The sequence below is a fragment of the Castanea sativa genome, chromosome 10 (genome assembly GCF_040712315.1).
Source record: "Castanea sativa cultivar Marrone di Chiusa Pesio chromosome 10, ASM4071231v1".
In the NCBI taxonomy this organism is placed as follows: Eukaryota; Viridiplantae; Streptophyta; class Magnoliopsida; order Fagales; family Fagaceae; genus Castanea; species Castanea sativa.
Genome location: NC_134022.1, coordinates 8,850,957 through 8,869,636, shown reverse-complemented (window position 1 = coordinate 8,869,636; position 18,680 = coordinate 8,850,957). Strand labels below are relative to the sequence as shown.

The 18,680-nt window shown below is 37.6% G+C and overlaps 1 protein-coding gene, 2 long non-coding RNA genes and 1 pseudogene across 3 annotated transcripts; 3 read left to right on the top strand and 1 right to left on the bottom strand.

Moving 5' to 3' along the window:
• Window positions 1-1,839: 1,839 nt before the first annotated feature.
• Window positions 1,840-3,423, top strand: LOC142614247 (uncharacterized). The gene is made up of 3 exons (XR_012840388.1): window positions 1,840-1,947; window positions 3,118-3,196; window positions 3,271-3,423. It is a non-coding gene; the product is annotated as an uncharacterized LOC142614247 (long non-coding RNA).
• Window positions 3,424-3,508: 85 nt separating this feature from the next.
• Window positions 3,509-4,132, top strand: LOC142614246 (uncharacterized). Its single transcript, XR_012840387.1, has 3 exons — window positions 3,509-3,582; window positions 3,810-3,938; window positions 4,007-4,132. It is a non-coding gene; the product is annotated as an uncharacterized LOC142614246 (long non-coding RNA).
• Window positions 4,133-5,738: 1,606 nt separating this feature from the next.
• On the top strand, window positions 5,739-8,525 carry LOC142611976 (structural maintenance of chromosomes protein 4-like; annotated as a pseudogene).
• Window positions 8,526-16,554: 8,029 nt separating this feature from the next.
• Window positions 16,555-18,408, bottom strand: LOC142611975 (uncharacterized). Its single transcript, XM_075784118.1, has 4 exons — window positions 18,331-18,408; window positions 18,103-18,240; window positions 17,815-17,949; window positions 16,555-17,217 (listed from the first exon to the last, which is right to left on the bottom strand). Exons 1-4 carry the CDS (start codon window positions 18,406-18,408, stop codon window positions 16,555-16,557), a joined length of 1,014 nt encoding a protein of 337 aa, XP_075640233.1.
• Window positions 18,409-18,680: the final 272 nt, after the last annotated feature.

Sequence of the window (18,680 nt, the reverse complement as noted above, 5' to 3'; positions counted from 1 at the left end):
GGTAAATCAAATTGTTTTGAGGCAATGGGACATGCCCAAGGAGTCAGGGAAGAAAAGCTCATGCTATGTGCTGATAAAATCTTGGAATGAGGTGGTGGAAAAGAATGATCTTGGCAGAAAGCTTAACCAAGTGATCCAAATTTGGTCTTTTAGAGTTGGTAATGAAATTGAAGATCAACTCTGCCTGGCTTTTGTTGTGGCCAACACAGGGGGAGAACAATGAAGGAGCAAATAGCAGCAGCAGCAGCAGCAGGCAAGGAAGAGATATGGATTGACACTAATTTTGGCCTTTTCAATTGACCAATTTTCTTGTAATTAGATATTTTGTTTAGAGTTTGTTAAAGAGAATGTCAATATGTTATGACTCATGACATATTGTTTATTAGAATTTTTTTTTTAAAATTTGTAATTTTTAGATAGGGGTCTATTGTCAATTAATGTAAAGAGTCTGTTCATTGAAATTTTGATTAATGAAGTTCCTAGAAATTTTGATTAATGAGACTAAGCTATATTTTGGTACACAATGTATATGCGTAAGTGGGTTTTTGATTGATTTGGAATGCTAAAAGGAAGTGAAATTTCACAAATTGAACTGGGGTTTCGTTGTAAAATTTATAAGAGAAATTTTATAGGCCCAGACGAGACCTAGTAATTTAAATGGTATGGATTCCGATAAAAAAGTCGAGCAGAGTAGATTATAAACTTTTAAAAAAGTGAAATGCCAAATATACCCTCTTATCTGATTGATTTCAAACCCACAAAAACAACTTCAAACTTCCATTTCTCGTGGAATTGGGGTACGAATTGATGGTGGACGGGTCGGGCTCGGCGGAGCCAAGTCCCGGAGCCCCACTGTTCACAAAGAGATGGTGATGTGAAACTTTGTGTTCGGGAAGCGAGCAAAGCAGGTAAGATAGGTTTTTTTTTTTTTTTGGTTAGCGAAGATTAGTAAATTTTTTGGGTCTAAAGAAAAAAATGTGTGGTTGAGAGTTAATGAAGTTCAGGAGTTTTTGATGCTTTTGTTAATGATAATTATGTAACATTTTGGCTATAAATTGTGACATGGATAGGATACTTGTATAGCTATGATAGGCACTGCATTGGGTTTATTTGTTTTGTGTTTGGGGGTTTATGTTGTCGCGGTTTAAATGTGCAGAGTTGAGTAAATAAAGCTCCTGCTTTTGTTAATGAAAATTATTTAAGATTTTGGCTTTTAATTGTGACATGGATACTTATAGAGCTATGATCGAAACTGCATTAGGTTTATTTGTTTTGTGTTTTTGGGCTCATGTTGTTGTGGTTTAAATGCGCAGAAGTGAGAAAATAAAGTTCCTGTATTTTTTTTTTCCTGCTTTTGTCAATGAAAATTATGTGAAATTTTGGCTTTTAGTTGTGACATGGTTACCTATAGAGCTATGGTCTGGCTTTATTTGTTTTGTATTGTTTTGTGTTTTGGGGTTCATGTTGTTGTGGTTTTAATGCGCAGATGTGAGTAAAGAAAGTTCCTGTATTTTTTTTGCTTTTGTTAATGAAAACTATGTAACATGTTGGCTCTAAATTGTGACATGGATAGTTATAGAACTATGATTAATGCGGGCTTAGGTTTATTTGTTTTTTGTTTGGGGGTTCATGCTTGTTCCCAATTTTCTCTTAGTTTAAATGTGCAGATGTGATTTAATTGTTCATGTGTTTTTCTACTTTTGTTAATGAAGATTATGTAATGTTTTGGCTATAAATTGTGAGATACTTATAGAGATATGAAAGACACTACATTGGGTTGATTTGTTTTGTGTTTAGGGGATCATGCTTTGTGCCTGATTTGTCTTCACTTAAATGTGCAGATGCGGCTTAATAAAGTTTCCGAACTCATCTACAATTCCACTAATTTCCAAAATTTGGATAGTGCAGGTGTCTCTGTACACTTCCAGGAGATTGTTGACTTGGTAGGTAAAAATGTTCATCTTTCTTACATGGGTCATGTTGCTAATAAGTAGTTTTCTTTATCTTTTGGTTGCTTGTCTGAAAAAAAAGCTGACAAGATGAAAGGATACTAATATTAACAAACCCAATTGATTTTCTTTGTTTTAAAGGTGATATTTGTTTTGTGTGGTTAATAGAAAAGTATTTAAATTTGTTTATTCTATCTATAATTTCATCATTTCTCATGCTCTTGTTAATGATTACAAAATGATGAAACATATGAAGTTCCAGGGAGTGACTTTGTTATTAACTGAGTTGCTTTTCGGGATAACTCCGATAAATATTATATAAATGACCGTCCAAGTAATTTTACTGAAGTTACCCAGAAATTGAAAGGGAAAGGGGTTGACCAGGACAACAACCGTTTTTTGATTCTTCAGGTTGGATACTTATTATGTAGTAGTTGTAGTTTGAATGAGAAGTTTGTTTCCATTGGTTGTAAACTTTGCTTCTTGGGTGTTGCCGGGGTGAAGTTGAGCAAATTTCACTTATGAAGCCAAAAGCTCAGGGACCCCATGATGAAGGTTTTCTTGAATATCTTGAGGACATAATTGGTACCAACAAATATGTCAAAAAAAATTGAGGAAGCGTATAAGCAATGAGTAGAATTTGCATGTTAACGTAGCTGAAAATTTACCCTCTTATTCCTGCTTGCTACGTCAATTTCCTATTTTTAATGATGCACTATGTCTATTACTTGTGTTAGTGCTAATGCTAATTGGAGGCATAATTCTTGTTAGTTAGCTGAAAAATTGAAACGTGAGGATGGAAGGTATAACTTGCAAATGGGCTGTTTATGGGAGCTAGCCTTTGAAATGTATTAATTGAAAGAGCATTTGATGTGATAGCTTGATACACAGTGTTCTTCATTAAGATGAGAGCATGCATCCTTCTAGATGATGCTGTCATTATCAATTTGGGGTTTTTATTTTTATTTATATTATATGAATTTACTTTCCTGTTACATGCCAAAAAACTTGCTTTCCTATTGGTACATCTTTGATGCTTTCTGCAACTATCAAATATGTTGTCACTTTGTGCTCCACTTTATTTAAATAAATATTTTTTGCTCATTACCCAAAATCGCGTTTTGTCAATTTTTTGACTCCTGTTATTGTTCTTTTCCCTGTATCTCAGGTTAGAATCTCTTAATGAGAGCAGGTCTGGAGTGGTGCAAATGGTTAAGTTAGCAGAGAAAGAGAGAGATAGCTTGGAGGTATGTAAATGTTATTGCATTTTGCTATATCATCCTATGTTTGATTTTGCTGTTCATATATTTCGTTGCAACAGGATGTGAAGAATGAAGCTGAAGCATACATGCTAAAAGAATTATCTTTCTTGAAATGGCAAGAGAAAGCCAAAAAATTGGCTTATGAAGATACTGATACAAAACTCGTTGAACTATGAGCAAACGTTACCAGTTTAGAAGAAAACCTGAAGACTGAAAGGTATATGTTATGGAATCTTTTGCAATATGTATGTTCAGTTGAAATATATATATGATGAAGAGTTTGACATCTTGTATCAAGGAGAACATACGAGAAAGTCATAAAACGTTGGGGGAGCTTGAAACTGTGCATAACAAGTACCTGAAGAGACGAGGTTTGCTGAAAATGGATCTTATATTGTCATAAACAATTGCCTACAAGAACCTATTAATATAGTTGGCAGGGTATATGATTGTGTCATTGCGAGAACCCTTATTATATCGATTTTCAAACCATGCGCTAGCCACTATATGAAATGACATGTCTGCATTGAATGTTTACTTAATTTACTTTGATCTTATGTAAAGGATCCACTATTTACCTTTTCTTTTGAATAATTAGGAACTTGATAATCAACTTAGAAACTGTAAGGAAGATTTTAAGAATTTCAAAAGGCAGGATGTGAAATATTGGGAAGATTTGAAGCACATGAAGCAAAAGATCAAGAAACTTGAGGATAAATTGGAAAAGGTATGGGAAAGACATTGTTCACTTGAACTGAACATGGTTATCATTAACTTTTTGGCTTCCCATTTCAGGATTCAGCAAAGATTAATAACTTAAAAAAAGAGTGTGAAGACTCAAAAAATCTGATTCCGGAACTTGAGGAAAATATTCCAAAACTGCAAAAACTGTTGCCAGACGAGGAGAGTCTTAGAGGAAATTAAAGAGAATTCTAAAGGTGATTTAATTTTTTTTTAAATTTTATTATTATTATTTTTTATCTTTTTGGTTATGAACAATAGGAATATGTTAGTCGTCATGTTCAAATCACACTTCAAAGAATTATGTGCAGCAGTATTATGTTTTTAATTTATAGCTGTTTGTGTATGTTTCACACCATTGTAAAATATTATTGTTCATTTTCAGTTTTATCTTCTAAAAAATTATAGGGTTTTGTCATAAGCTATGCCTTCAATTAAAATTTTAGATTCTCATTATATTGCTTTGTGTTTCTTTAGGTCTATATACTAAGTATTCTCTAGCTGGATTTTTATTTTTATCAATATGGTGCCATCCCCCATGGTAGATGTGATAACATTGCAAAGGATGCCCAAATAACATATCATGGAGTTCTGATATTCAGAGTTTGTTCTATGATATACGTGATTTATATGGCTCTAATATGTATGGCATAACTTAGTATTTCTCTACAACTGTTTTCGGAAAATTTTTAATTTATTTTCTAATTGAATTTGGACGTTTGATTTGGTAAATTTTAAAGAAATCCTCAATATCATTTTCAGATGGGATTAAGAACTTTACTAATAAAGGATTTTGAAATTAACTTTGCTTGTGCCTGAACCTGTGAAAAGGTCCTGCCCTTGGCATTTTCAACACATTTCAAGTTGGAGTTATTCTGTATGCCTCCCCCCCCCCCCCCCTAAAATCACTGTATTATCTATATTGAATTCTTCTTGGCTGTATACATATATATTAGGCCTTTAATTTCTCTTTTCCTTTGTTCATTGTTAAGTTACACATGCACCTAGTGGTCTTGGACCTACATACTCACCTTCCATCCCATTATTATGGGAAAATGAAGTGCTAGTTGAGCTATAGGTCTTAGGCACCTTTGATTATTTTTTTTAATGCATAAATCGCTCCTTGTTCAAAAAAAAAAAAAAAAAAACCTGTAAAGAAAAATCACCCAATTCCATGGGGAGAACCAATGAGAAACCAAGAAGTTTCTTTTGTGACATTAGTGTGGATGCATGCTTATGTTTATTTTGTTTATTCTTGGTATTGTATGTAATCTTTTTGTTGGTTGGGAAATTGATACCATTTTGATGAATAGGTAATCCCCCTTGAAATAATTAGTGTAATACTGTCTCACCTCTAGCAGACATGGGCATGTGTAGCTAATTATTGGAAATGTTACTTACCCCTGATTGGTCAATAAGCCGTTGAAACTAAGATATTGTGCTGAGCTTGCAAAAGTTCGTGCTGAACTAGAACCTTGGGAAAATCAACTAATTGAAAATAAGGGAAAACTTGAAGTTACATGTACCGAAGGCAAGCTTTTGGGTGAAAAGGGTGAGTTATGGTTCTTTGATAGTATCTTTTAAATTAATTCTAAGGGGCGAGAGCATTATCTACTTGTTAGTGTCCCCTTATTTTTCTTTCTCACATATAAATGCAAAAATTTGTATTAAGCACTTCATTATTTGTCAAGCAATTCATTTCTTGTGTTGATTGACATTGTGGGAAGTAAAAGGTCCTATAATATGAATTGTGTAGCAGAGATTAAAATATAGTTGGCTGAAAGTGATGTTGTTGTTTCAGCATGAAGCTGGTCTTGCAGCATTTGAAGATGCTCAGAAGCAGGTGGATGTTATATTGGGAAAATTAAAAACAAAAACTGCAAGCATTTCAGATATTCAAATTGATATAGAAAAGAAGAAGCTTGAAGTATTGGGAGCTTGTAAAGTGGAACAAGTTTGTGTTTTCATCATAATTAATTTTAATTTCAAGTTCACTTGTTGCTTTGCCATTAGGAAATATGATGATAGTACTTGACACTTATTGCAGGCATCAATCAAAGAACAAGATGCACTGATTCCTATTAAACAAGCTATAAGACAGAAGGTTGCAGAACTTAAGTCTATTTTGGATACTGAGAAGATTCAGGGATCAGTTCTGAAAGCAATCTTGCAGGCTAAGGAGTCCAACCGAATTGAGGGAATATATGGAAGAATGGGTGATCTTGGTGCTATTGATGGTAAGTCTTCTGCTTTGTTACTAGTTTATAATCTTTGTTTTCTAGCAATCTTTTCAAGATTAACAATGGCATAAGTCCAATTTTTGTGATTTGTAATTGATGCCTTTTCTTATACCTGCTTTTCCACAAGACCACAACAGTTCTTGTCCTAAATATACAGAACAGTACATGTGATTTATATGAGTTGAGATTTGCGTTTGATGTTTATTAAATTGTGTTTGGCTTTATTACTTTACCAACCCTTTCCAATTACTGCCTTGTTTTATGCATCGATGAGCTCATCATTTTCTTTACCAAAAAGTATGATATTAAATCCCATATATATATTTTTAATTTTCGAATAAAGTTTTTCTATTAATTTTTGTGATTTTCTATCTGCTGCTAAATATGATGTTGCCATATCAACGGCTTGCCCTGGACTTGATTATATTGTAGTGGAAACAAAAGGTGCAGCACAAGCATGCTTGGAGCTACTTCGGAGGGAGAATCTTGGTTTTGCAACTTTCATGATATTGGTACCAAATTTATATTACCGTCTAAACAGTTACTTTAATGTTTTGAGTATCTGAAAGACCTTGTTTACTTATAAGTTGGAATTTTGAGTACCTAAAGGACCTTGTTTACTTATAAGTTGGAAGGTCGACTGGTTTATTTGTTTGATCCTAGGAAACTTGACTGAAAATTTTCAGAACTTGTGACATATGCTTTGAATCTTTTAGGCCGAAAGTTGGTTGAATCTCTGTGCATGAGTTTGATATCTCCAGTTTGTAGATCACTCTAGTTTAAAATTATGACAATATAGATTGTTCCCATTGAATCTGCTAGCTGGTTTTGAAATAGTAAGAAGAGACAATGTAGAAAACAAAGTAAATCTTTACATATTGTAGGATCTATGGGATTGTTCATTTGGGTTCAGGATGCAAAAAATTTTGGTTAACTTTTTGGTGATGTGCAACCAAAACTTGCAGCAATCAAAGGGGTTTTGAAATTTTAATATCACAACTTAATAGGATTCTGGAGTCAATAAATTTAGAAAATGATAATTCAGATTTGGTGGCCACTTAATAGTTAATGCCATACAATTTGTGTATGTATCATTTTCCTTCATATACGGTTGACTTCCATTAATTGAAGAGGACTTGTAAAACTATGACTACTTTATTTTTTATTTTATAATTTTGTATTCCTCTTGCAGGAAAAGCAAGTTGAATTTTTACCCAAGTTGAAGGAGAAGATAAGCACTCCAGAGGGAGTTCCACGTCTTTTTGATTTAATTAAAGTTCTGGATGAAAGAATGAAACTTGCTTTCTTTTCAGCACTGGGAATCACTGTTGTAGCTAAGGATCTTGACCAGGTAGTTTCCGGTCTTTATAAATCATTGGATTATTCTTCTGTTTCAAAATTGTAAAAAGTGCAGTGTTAAAGTATTGCTAACTTGTTTCTAAAAGCAAGCTGGTGTTTTGATAGTTTGGTATTGTGCTTAAAAAGTTTTTTTAGCTGCTTGTGCTTGGTTTATCTGGAATAGGTGCCATGGAGTAACTAAAGTTGTCAGTTTATAAGTCTTTAATTTCTTTTTGCTGCTGTGTGTGTGCGCATGCACTTTCCTAAAGAAAATTTTGTGCAGTCTACCTTATGACAAATCCTTTTCAACTGGAATCCAAGACAAATGAGAAGGAAATTTTAGATGCTTTACTGCTGATAGAATCTTAAGTGAAATGTCACAATGTAAGCAAACATATTCTAAGAGATAAGAAATCATTTTTTAAGGCATTGGTCGTCTTAACCCTGCCATACATTGTATTAGAAACGTAAATCTATTTATACCAAAAGGAATTATCATTAATGCCTGATTTGCATTGATCCCTTGATGAGGTTAAATCATCAAGTTTCGCCTGTGCGTGGTTTCCATCTTATTGAGGGTAGAATAACCAATATTGGGGCAAATAGAACTTGGAAGTTCATATGGTTTATTGGAGATTTCACAATTATGTTGACTTGGGTCTGGCAAATTTTGAAATAGCTTCTATTTTCCAATTTTCAGGCTACACGTATTGCATACAATTTTCAGGCAACAAAGAATTTCGACGTGTGGTAACACTTGACGGTGCTCTTTTTGATACATTTGGTACAATGAGTGGTGGAGGAAGTAAGCCTCGTGGTGGCAAAATGGGGACATCTATTCGAGCTTCTAGTGTGTAGGGAGAAGCTGTTCAAATGCTGAGAAGGAACTGTCTCTAATGATTGAAAAATTGAATAGCATCCACCAAAGAATTGCTGAGGCAGTGTGGTGTTCTTAAGTCACATGTCATTTATTTATGATTGTGATTTATAGGCCATATATGTGTGTGTGTGTATTGTACAAGCATCAAGTCTAGGCTTAACCCATTAGTCCTCGTATGATTAAGAGCCCGAGGACCCAGTTTCAAGTCTAGGCCTAATCCAAAATCCCCGGTATGGTTAACAGGTCGGGGCCCAATATCAAGTCGGCAACAACCCATCGGTCCTCGACTCGCTGAGACCAACTTCGGCCTAAGCAGATAAGAATGATAGTGCCTTGAGGGAAATTGCTTGCTGAGCACCATTCGACAACAATTGCAAGTTTCAAGAAAGTCATGTCAGTCACGAGTAGTTGGTCCCATATGGTCAAAAATATATCTCAGAGAGACCCACCAATATGGAAAATTACCCTTTTATCATGACGACCCCACAAAAAGAAGTTTATAAATAAAGGCCGATGGTTAGAGGGGAGGGGGCAGACATTTTTGGAAGGGACACATGAGAGAGAGAGAGAGAGAGAGAAGGTTTCAGCTCGACACAGCTTGAGTCTTCTTAGTGAGCATACACACGAGTGAAGAGCATAGAGAGTGGGCCTTAAGCACCTTCCCCTGGGCCGTTAGGTTGACCCAAAGAGGTTTTCCCATTATGGGAAATTCCATACCCATAAAAAAACAAGTAAATTGAGAACTTACATAAAACATGTCAAGTGTCTTGGGCACAGGCACCACACACACCACACACACACACACACACACACACACATATATATACATATATAGTTTATTTTTTTTTTTTGAGGAACGATTTATAGGCCATATAAATGTTATATGAAATGCCTTTTTCCCCCTACAATATGTCGACAATGTACTGGACAAAGATTAAGATTAAATCAATTATAAATTATAGACACATGATTAGAACAATTAAAAACAAAATGTCACTATAAAAAAGCATATAATTGTTGATTAAAAGTTTAAAAAAAAAAAAAAAACCATAGTTGGAAAGATATTATTACATTTTACACAAAAAAAAAAAAAATTAAATATGTAAGGTCACAATTTGCACCTGGACCCAACAGTGTGAAGGGAACCGACCCAAAAAGCTCAATACAATGAAATTTCTAGAGAATGGGCTTGAAACCTAGGTTTTATTGATATGAGATAACACAAATGATAAGCTAGATCTGCGATTCACATACAACAAGAGGTTTACGTAGTAGAAAGTCTTCTCGGACGTATGCCAAGAATGATTTGTATTGCTTTTCTTTGTTCTAAAGATAGATTACAATTTTTGGGTCATCCTCCCCCTCTTTTTTCCTTTTATATCATTCTCCCCCTTCCCTCCATCTTCCACGTATGGATCAAATCCATCACCAAGATACTTGTTTCATCCACCGCCCTCTTGAAGTCTTCAAACAATAGCTATAAAGCTGATCATCACTGTTTAGATGTCATTTCTTCATTAATGCGACTATAGATGTAGGTGCAGAGTTTTAAATGCAGTGATAGCAACTTTCCATAAGATATTTCTCATTGGTTCTTCCTCTCTATGCCTTTGGGAAATACCTCTTCATCCACGAGACTTTTTAGTATGTCACTCTTATCACCATGCTGTACCTTTTGACCTTCACTTCACTTAGCCGAGGAGTTACCCCTCCTCAGACTATTTTCCTCAGATGTTCTCGCCACAGTTTGCCTATGGGCTTTTAAGCTCGGTACCATTACTTCCAATAAACCCTCCTCGGACAAATTAATACCCTCGGATCAGGCCCAAGGCCTAAAAACATATTCTAACCCTTCTGCCCCCACAATAGCCCCTTAAAAATTCATTCTTTCTCCCATCGGAGGAGAAAAATGAGGTTTTGATTTAAAACCACAACCTTCACACGCCTCTCCAACCATTACACGTGAGAATGTCATCCTACTCCTTTTGAAATTGCTCCCAATGCCTCGAAATTCATACTGCCCCTATTAATTGCTCTCAGTAACGCCCTGTCTTCCATGTCCAATGGTGAGATGTATATCCAACGGTTCGGGTTTTTCTTCAAAATTTGAGCGAGATAACTCCCATTCAATGCCACCTCCCATATATCAAAACGCTTAGAAAGTCGCAACTCAATTCATTACTTCAGAAATCAATCAAATCCTGAGTCTCCTTCCTTGTCTCTCTTCACAAGAAGCTCGCGAAGAATTGTCTACTCATTTCCCGTAAGTTTCCCCTTTTTAAATTCTTTTTCTCCTCGGCCATAGTCCTCGACCACTAATTGTATCCTTTCCCTTTCTAAATTTCCATTTTTATTCCAACCAAATGGATAGATTCAAATGTCTAGTAGATACCAACGCCGGTATATAGGGTTTCTGAGCCAAATACCGCATCCCTCAAGAAGTGGGTTTAAGATATTGCCCCCCAAAAGCTATAGCTGACGATAGGAAAGAAAGGGAAGTTGTCATTCCCATAATCGCCTTTTTAGAGGGTGGGATGACACTTTCCATGAGGAATGTAACCAGTGAATACTTACGTAACCATAGATTATGCCCAGACCAGTGTACACCTAACATGTTTAGAATTTTAGGTTGTGTCATGCTCTCAATGAGCAATGGGTTTAAGTCTCACATGGCATGATGTTGCTTATATGTATGAGTGTCATAAACTTAAGGGTGTAGGGTACTACCTCAAGTCTAGGTCTAGCATCGTTAGACTTCTATCGTGCCTTCCCAAATCTAACAAAGGCATGAAGGACGACTATTTAATCGCCTCTAGGGAGTGGTACAACGGTCCCCATTGTCTAGTCGAAGAGGGAAAATCAGGTGTGATTCCTCCCCTGGCCTGGGGTTTATTCCTTCTAACTTTATCATTTATATCGATATTGTATTTTATTTTCCTCTATTTTTTTTCTTTTTTTTTCTTTTTTTTGACACTTATTGTTGGTCTAACCATGTTTGGTTCCTCGGACATTTTTCAGACAAACAGCACGTGTTGCCCCGTCTAAGCCTATCCAGCATCGCGTAACTCAATAGAGTTCTGAGATCCGAGGTATTCGTGAGTAAAGACCTGCAAGTGAGGGCAGCCCATCTCATCTTGGGGTACGAATTGTTATCGAACACGTTCCAAGATATCGGCAACGCGATCATCGCGGGTGACCGGAGACGTAGAAGGATAGATGACTCGAAACCGAATTTCCTTGCTCCCCACGATTTACTGGACGACCCCTCTGTCATCCTATATGATCGCCCAATAAAAGCAATCCCTTTTTCGGCACGACTCAAGGCAAAAGTCGTCCGAGAAGAGTCCACATCCCTTCGCCTATCCCTTGAGGAGGAAATAGACTAATTCTGACTTAAGGAAGAAGAGAAACCTTCAAAGGGCCTGGTTGTCAACCTCTCGAACAAAGAAAATGAATCTGCTGAGGGCTCGGGTATTCAGGGTTTCATAGTTGTGCGGGTTGATAGCAGTGACGAGGAGGAAGAAGAAGAAATGTCTCAAAAACCAGGGATAAGATTGAAGGATCTTCTCGGCAGAAGGAATAAACAAGCCGTTGTGAAGGGCACCATGGTATCTTAGCCTTCTACCAACCTCCCACCCCCTCTCCCTCCTCTAGGCCCTCTTCTTTTGGCACCCAACCTTAAAAAGAAAAGAGTGAATGAGGTTGAAGAAGAGGAGTTGGCCCTGTAGAAGAAGCAGAAGCAAAAAAAAGTGGGAAAAGGCCAAGTCCGAGCCTCCTTCGTGGAGAGTAGGGATAGCCATGAATTGGCTGAGGTGCGCCAAGCTCAATCCCATTAGTCACCCTCATTGGAGTTGGATGGGGCTCCCATTCCCCGCCACTCTTCTATAAGAGGATTCCAAAAAGGGCACGCTCACTACCTGGCTGAAGCCTTGGAACAGCCCCTCCTTTTACCAAAGGACATGGAAGCCCTAGAGAACATGATGCAACCACAACTCTTCCTTTACCTAAAAAGGGATTTGGCTTTGGTATATGTTACTCAATTATCTCAATTTTGTTATTTTTATTGTCCTTTTTATATAAACTTTTTCATATGTACTTTCCTATTATTCCCATCACAATGTATTTGTTCACCACCTCCTCACAGGCTATCTAGGAGGTGTTTGTGGCCAAGAAATGGGCAGAAGATGCTCGGAATAAGACTAATGCCGAGATCAAGGTTAGGATTGAGACTGAACGAGCTCTGGGCCGAGCCGAGCAGGAGAAGAAAGAAGACTGACAAGCTGATAGTAGAGGGGTAGTTAAGGAGGAGTGTTAAGGCTGGGCTTAAAACAGCCGAGACGCAGGAGGAGGAGCAGCGCAAACAGCTTCTTAACAAAGGACAAGAGCTAGCCACTACCTAAAAAGATATTCTACGCTTGAAGGGTGAGCTACCTCAGGCCTAAGAAGCAGCCCGCACTATAAAGGAGACTATGGATGCTGTTTCACTAGCTTCCTACAATAAGGGGGTTGAAGAGACTGAGATTGGCTGGCCGAAGAGCTTGTTGAAGTGTGCAGGGAATATTGTCAACAGGTATGGGCAGAAGCCCTTAATATTGTTGGGGTCCCTGCTACCTCAGAATGGAGAAAAGCCAAAAACATGTGGACTACCCCAGACATCTATGTGTTTGAAGCCCTGCCTCCTCCTCCAACTACCTCTGAGTCAGCGCCTCCTACCTAACCCTCAACTGTCTAGGGCTCACTTTCACCCACTAAAGCATCTACAGGCTCTGATCAAGTTGCAGCCCAGGGTGAGGAGGCTGATAAAGGTCTGAACAAGAAGGCTGACCAGGTTGATCCTTCACTTAGGGCGAAAGACAAAGGAAAGTAAATTATGACCTCATTCGAAATCAAGCCTTCAAACGCTCCCCTCATCATCAAAGAAGTGGCCCCCAAATCCCAAGAGACTGGGCCTAAGCAAAAAGGGGAGGAGGACAAAACAAAGGCAGCTGAAGTAAAGTCCACAGAAAACCCTCCAGTGAAAACCAAGACATAACAACCTAGGACTCTTTCTCCACTTTTTGTTCTAACTTCAAGATAATTTTGTTTCTATAAGTTCACTGTTACCTTTTGTCCTGTGATTTTATTTCCAATGTAACCACATACACTTGCAATGACAAGTTCAATTTTGAGTTTTAATTTCTTACTGATTTCACTTACTGGCAATGTTCTACCCTTTATTTTAATATAATTTGTATATGTAATATGAATAACTTGGTGCACAAATGAACATTGTAAGTCACAATAATGCATTAGGTAATAGCAACAATCTGTTACGGAGATAATTTTATCTTATGGACTTATGCCTTCCATAAATAATTTGTATGTTGGAATTATACTGTTTATCGTGCAATAGCAAGTAGTTAAGGTACATAAAAATATACATGAACCCAAAACGAGAGGAATGTGGGTTGAAACAAGACCTTATGTAAAATTCAAGCACAAAGTAAATCATCAATCTTACCAAAGTATGTGGTCCGAGAGCTAAATATAGCCAAAACTTTATTTAGGGTCCGTTTGGATAGAACTTATTGCTGAAAACTAAAAATTGAAAACACTGTAGCAAAATAATTTTTAAATGTGTGAATAGTGCTGTGGGACCTATTTTTAATAAAAAAAATTGGCTAAAAAGTAAAGTTTGTGGGTCCTGTGAATAGTGCACAGGACCCACTTATGCACTGAAAAGGGGCTGAAAAGTCCACTATTGCGGCTACTGTTCATGCACATTGCATGAACAGTAGCCTTTGTCCCTTAAAAGCTGAAAAGCTGCGCAAGAAAAAAAAAGGAGTTGAAACGTGAACGTGCCAAACGTAAATGCAATAATTTGTATCTAAACTAATACTTAGTCCTTGGAAAGATGGACAGAATTGTTAATTTTCCCAAAGTAGTTGGTCTAAAGACCAGATACAACTAAGGTTCTGTTTAGCACTTAATAAATATATCAATTTCTACAAGATATGTGGTCCGAGGAGCCAGACATAACCAAGTTTCTATTTGATATTTAGAAAAATGAGCTGAAGTGTTAATTTCTCCAAAGTAGATGATCCGAGGACCAGGCATAACTAAAGTTCCGTTTAATACCTAATAAAGATATCAATTTCTACAAGGTATGTGGTCCGAGGAGCTAGACATAACCGAGTTTCTATTTGATATTTAGAAAAAATGAGCAGAAGTGTTAATTTCCCCAAAGTAGATGATCAGAGGACTAGGTGTAACTAAGGTACTGTTTAACACCTAATAAAGATATCAATTTCTACAAGGTATGTGGTCCGAGGAGCCAGACATAACCGAGTTGTTTGATATTTAGAAAAATGAGCTGAAATGTTAATTTCCCCAAAATAGATGATCCAAATAGCAGGCGTAACTAAGGTACTGTTTAACACCTAATAAAGATATCAATTTCTACAAGGTATGTGGTCCGAGGAGCCACACATAACCGAGTTTCTATTTGATATTTACAAAAGTGAACTGAAGTGTTAATTTTCCCAAAGTAGATGATCCAAGGACTGGACCAGACGTAACTAAGGTTCCGTTCAACACTTAATAAAAATATCAATTTCTACAAGGCATGTGGTCCGAGGAGCCAGACATGACCAAGTTTTTGTTTGATACTTAGAAAACTAATAATCAACGCAACACAATGATAACAAAACTAAGATGGCAGAAGTGCCTTTCATTAATAATAGCACTTTCGTAGGTTATTTACATTCCAAGGACGTTGTACAGCTTTTTCATTTAAGTCTACAAGATAGTATGTCCTTATACCAACTACTGAAGTGATACGATAAGGTCATTCCCAGTTAGGTCCCAATTTTTCCCATGCTAGGTTTTTGGCAGTACCTAAGACCTTCCTTAATACCAAATTACTAGGGGCTAATGGCCTTAACTTCACATGGGAATCGTATCCCTGTTTGTGTTTTTGCTGATAAGACGCTAGTTGAACCATATCATTCTCTTGCCTTTCCTCCACTAGGTCTAGGCTTTTTTCCAGTAAGTTGTCATTACTGCTGGGAATAAAGGAGCTCGTTCTTAGTGTCGGAAATCCAATTTCCAAAGGGATTACAGCCTCAACTCCATAAGTCATAGAAAATGGTGTTTCTCTAGTGGATCTTCGAGGTGTAGTATGATACGTCCACAAAACATGCGGCAATTATTCCACCCATCTCCCTTTAGCATCATCTAGCCTTTTCTTGAGCCCATTGACTATAATTTTGTTTACTGCTTCGGTATGCCCATTCCCTTGTGGATAAGCTGGAGTGAAATATCTATTCGTGATGTCTAGATCACAACAATACCTTCTAAAGACCTTACTATCAAATTGCAGACTGTTATCTGAAATAAGAGTATGAGGGATTCCAAACCTGGTGACAATATTTTTCCAGACAAACTTCTTCGCATCCACATCCCTGATGTTTGACAATGACTCTGCTTTGACCCATTAGTGAAATAATCCATTCCAACAAGCAGCCACTTCCTATTCTCGGCTGCCTTTGGGAAAGCCCCACAATGTCCAAGCCTCATTGAGCAAATAGCTAAGGACTAGACAGAGGGTTAAGGACACCCCTTAGTTGATGAATGTTGGGAGCGTACCTCTGACTCTGATCACACTTTTTTGCATAATCCTGTGCTTTTCTCTGCATATTGGGCCACCAATACCCTTGTGTAAGAGCTCTATGAGATACAAACTTTCCCCCTGTGTGACTTCCACAGATCCCTTCATGCAACTCTTCCAAAAGTAGCTCCGTCGCTTCAAGGTGTACACACAACAAATATGGTCTTGAAAAAGAGCATTTGTATAATTTCTGATCCTCGGATAACCAAAATCGAGGTGCTTTTCTACATATGTTGTCTGCCTCGGACCTCTCCTCGAGCAAAATATCATTTTTAAGGAATGACACTATAGGATCCATCCAACTAGGCCCCACCCTAATTTAATGAATTTGGATGGTGTCATTATTCATTCCAGTTTGTTTACATAGATCTTCAATAAGGATGACTCGTGGGAGGTCTTGTGCCGAGGATGTTGCAAGGGTGGCCAGTGAGTCAGCATGAGTGTTCATACTCCTCGAAATATGCAATAAGGTAAAAGATTCAAACTTAGATCATAATTACCTGACCTGGGTTAAATACTCTTGCATCCTCGGATCTCTAGCCTCTAGTTTCCCTTCCACTTGGCCCATGACTAACTGTGAATCTGAGAATATTTGCACTGTTTTTCCACCCATTTTCTGAACCATATCCATCCCCACCAATAGAGCTTCATATTCTGCTTCATTGTTAATGGCCGAGAATCCTAGTCTCAAGGATTTCTCAAAAGTAAGTCCCTCAGGGGACACTAAGACTAGTCCCATACCAGATCCTCTTTGATTTTCCGCTCCATCAATATACACCTTCCATATCAAACGTTCCTTGCACGTGATCACGCCAACTGATTTTTCATCCATGTCCAACTTTTTGACATTTTCTTCTATTGAGGGTTTGGCAAATTTCGCGACTTGATCAGCAAGGATTTGACCCTTCATAGAGGTGCGAGGCATATACTTGATATCGAAAGCCTCCAAGATGGTGCCCCATTTAGCAATCCTTCCCATGTAGTCAGCACTTCGAAGTATAGACTTAGGAAGAAGTTGAGTTAAAACAACAACTGTAAGAGATTGAAAATAGTGGGGAAGCTTATGTGTAGCGTACACCACTGTTAGGATCGCCTTCTCCAGTGGCAAGTAATGTACCTCGGCCTCATGTAAAGATTTACTCATATAATAAACTGGCATCTGTATGTTATTATCAACCCGTATCAAAATCAAACTAACAGCATGATCAACCATAGCAATATATGTGAATAGAACTTCATCAATTTCTAACCGAAACATAATGGGTGGTCATGAAAGATACTCCTTAAGTTGTTGAAAAGCTAGAGTACACTCTTCAGTCCATTCGAACCCCTTCTACTTATTCAGCAACTGGAAGAAAGGCCTACACCTATCTGTAGACTGAGAAATAAATTGGTTAAGGGCAGCAGTCATCCTTATCAACCTCTGAACTTCTTTAGGATTCCGAGGGAGCTGTAAGCTATTAATTGCCGTGACCTGCGCAGGGTTAACTTCAATTCCCCTGTGTGTTACCATATAACCTAGGAACTTTCCAGATCATATACCAAACGAGCACTTAGAAGCATTAAGGCGCAATTTGTCCCTTCGTAGCATCTGAAAAGTATCATTCAAGTTTGCTACATGCACAGAAATCGATTTACTTTTCACCACCAAGTCATCCACATATACTTCAATAGTCTTTCCCAATTGCTGCTCAAACATCCTGGTCATTATCCATTGATAGGTAGCCCCTGCATTCTTCAAACCAAAAGGCATCACCTTATAATGATAGTTCCATGTAGGAGTGACAGAGGCTACTTTCTCCTGATCATCAAAGCCAAGGGTATTTGGTAGTAACCCTGAAAAAGCATCCAGAAAACTCATCCGAGGATGCCCAACAGTAGCAACTAGCAACTGATCAATACGAGGCATTGGGAATGAATCTTTAGGACAAGCTTTGTTCAAATCTGTGAAGTCCACGCACACTCTCCACTTCCCATTCTTCTTCTTCACTACCATTGTATGAGCCAACCATTCTGGATAAAACACTTCTTTGATAGTACCAACCTTTTTGAACTTAAGTACTTCTTCCTTGATAGCCTCAGCATGCTCTTTAGATAAGTGTCGAGGTGGTTGCTTCCTCAGCACCACAGCCGCATTGACATTCAAGTGGCGACAAATGAAATTCGGATCAACCCCTGGAGCCTCATAAGCATTCCATGCAAACACATCCGCATTCTTTTTCAAAAACATAACTAACTCCGCTTTCTCCTGAAGTGGCAGCTGAATTCCTACCTGAAAGAATTTTTTAGGATCGTCGTCGATAAGAACCTTCTCCAACTCTTCACACGTAGGTTCTTCTACATCTGCCATCTTGGGTGTGGCAGAAAACATTGATTGCTATGAGCCCCCCTTAGTCGTGGCCGATGACTCTTGTCTAGGCTAATGTAGAATTGTAGCCGCCATGCATTGTTTGGCCATAGACTGACTCTAACTAATTCTTCAATTTGATCACCTGAAGGAAACTTTACCTTAAAATGCAGCTTTGAAGAAACCGCACCTAAAGCATGAAGCCAAGGTCTTGTAATAATGGCTGTATAGGGAAAATAGGCATCCACCATAATGAAGTCCATTTCCACAACCTC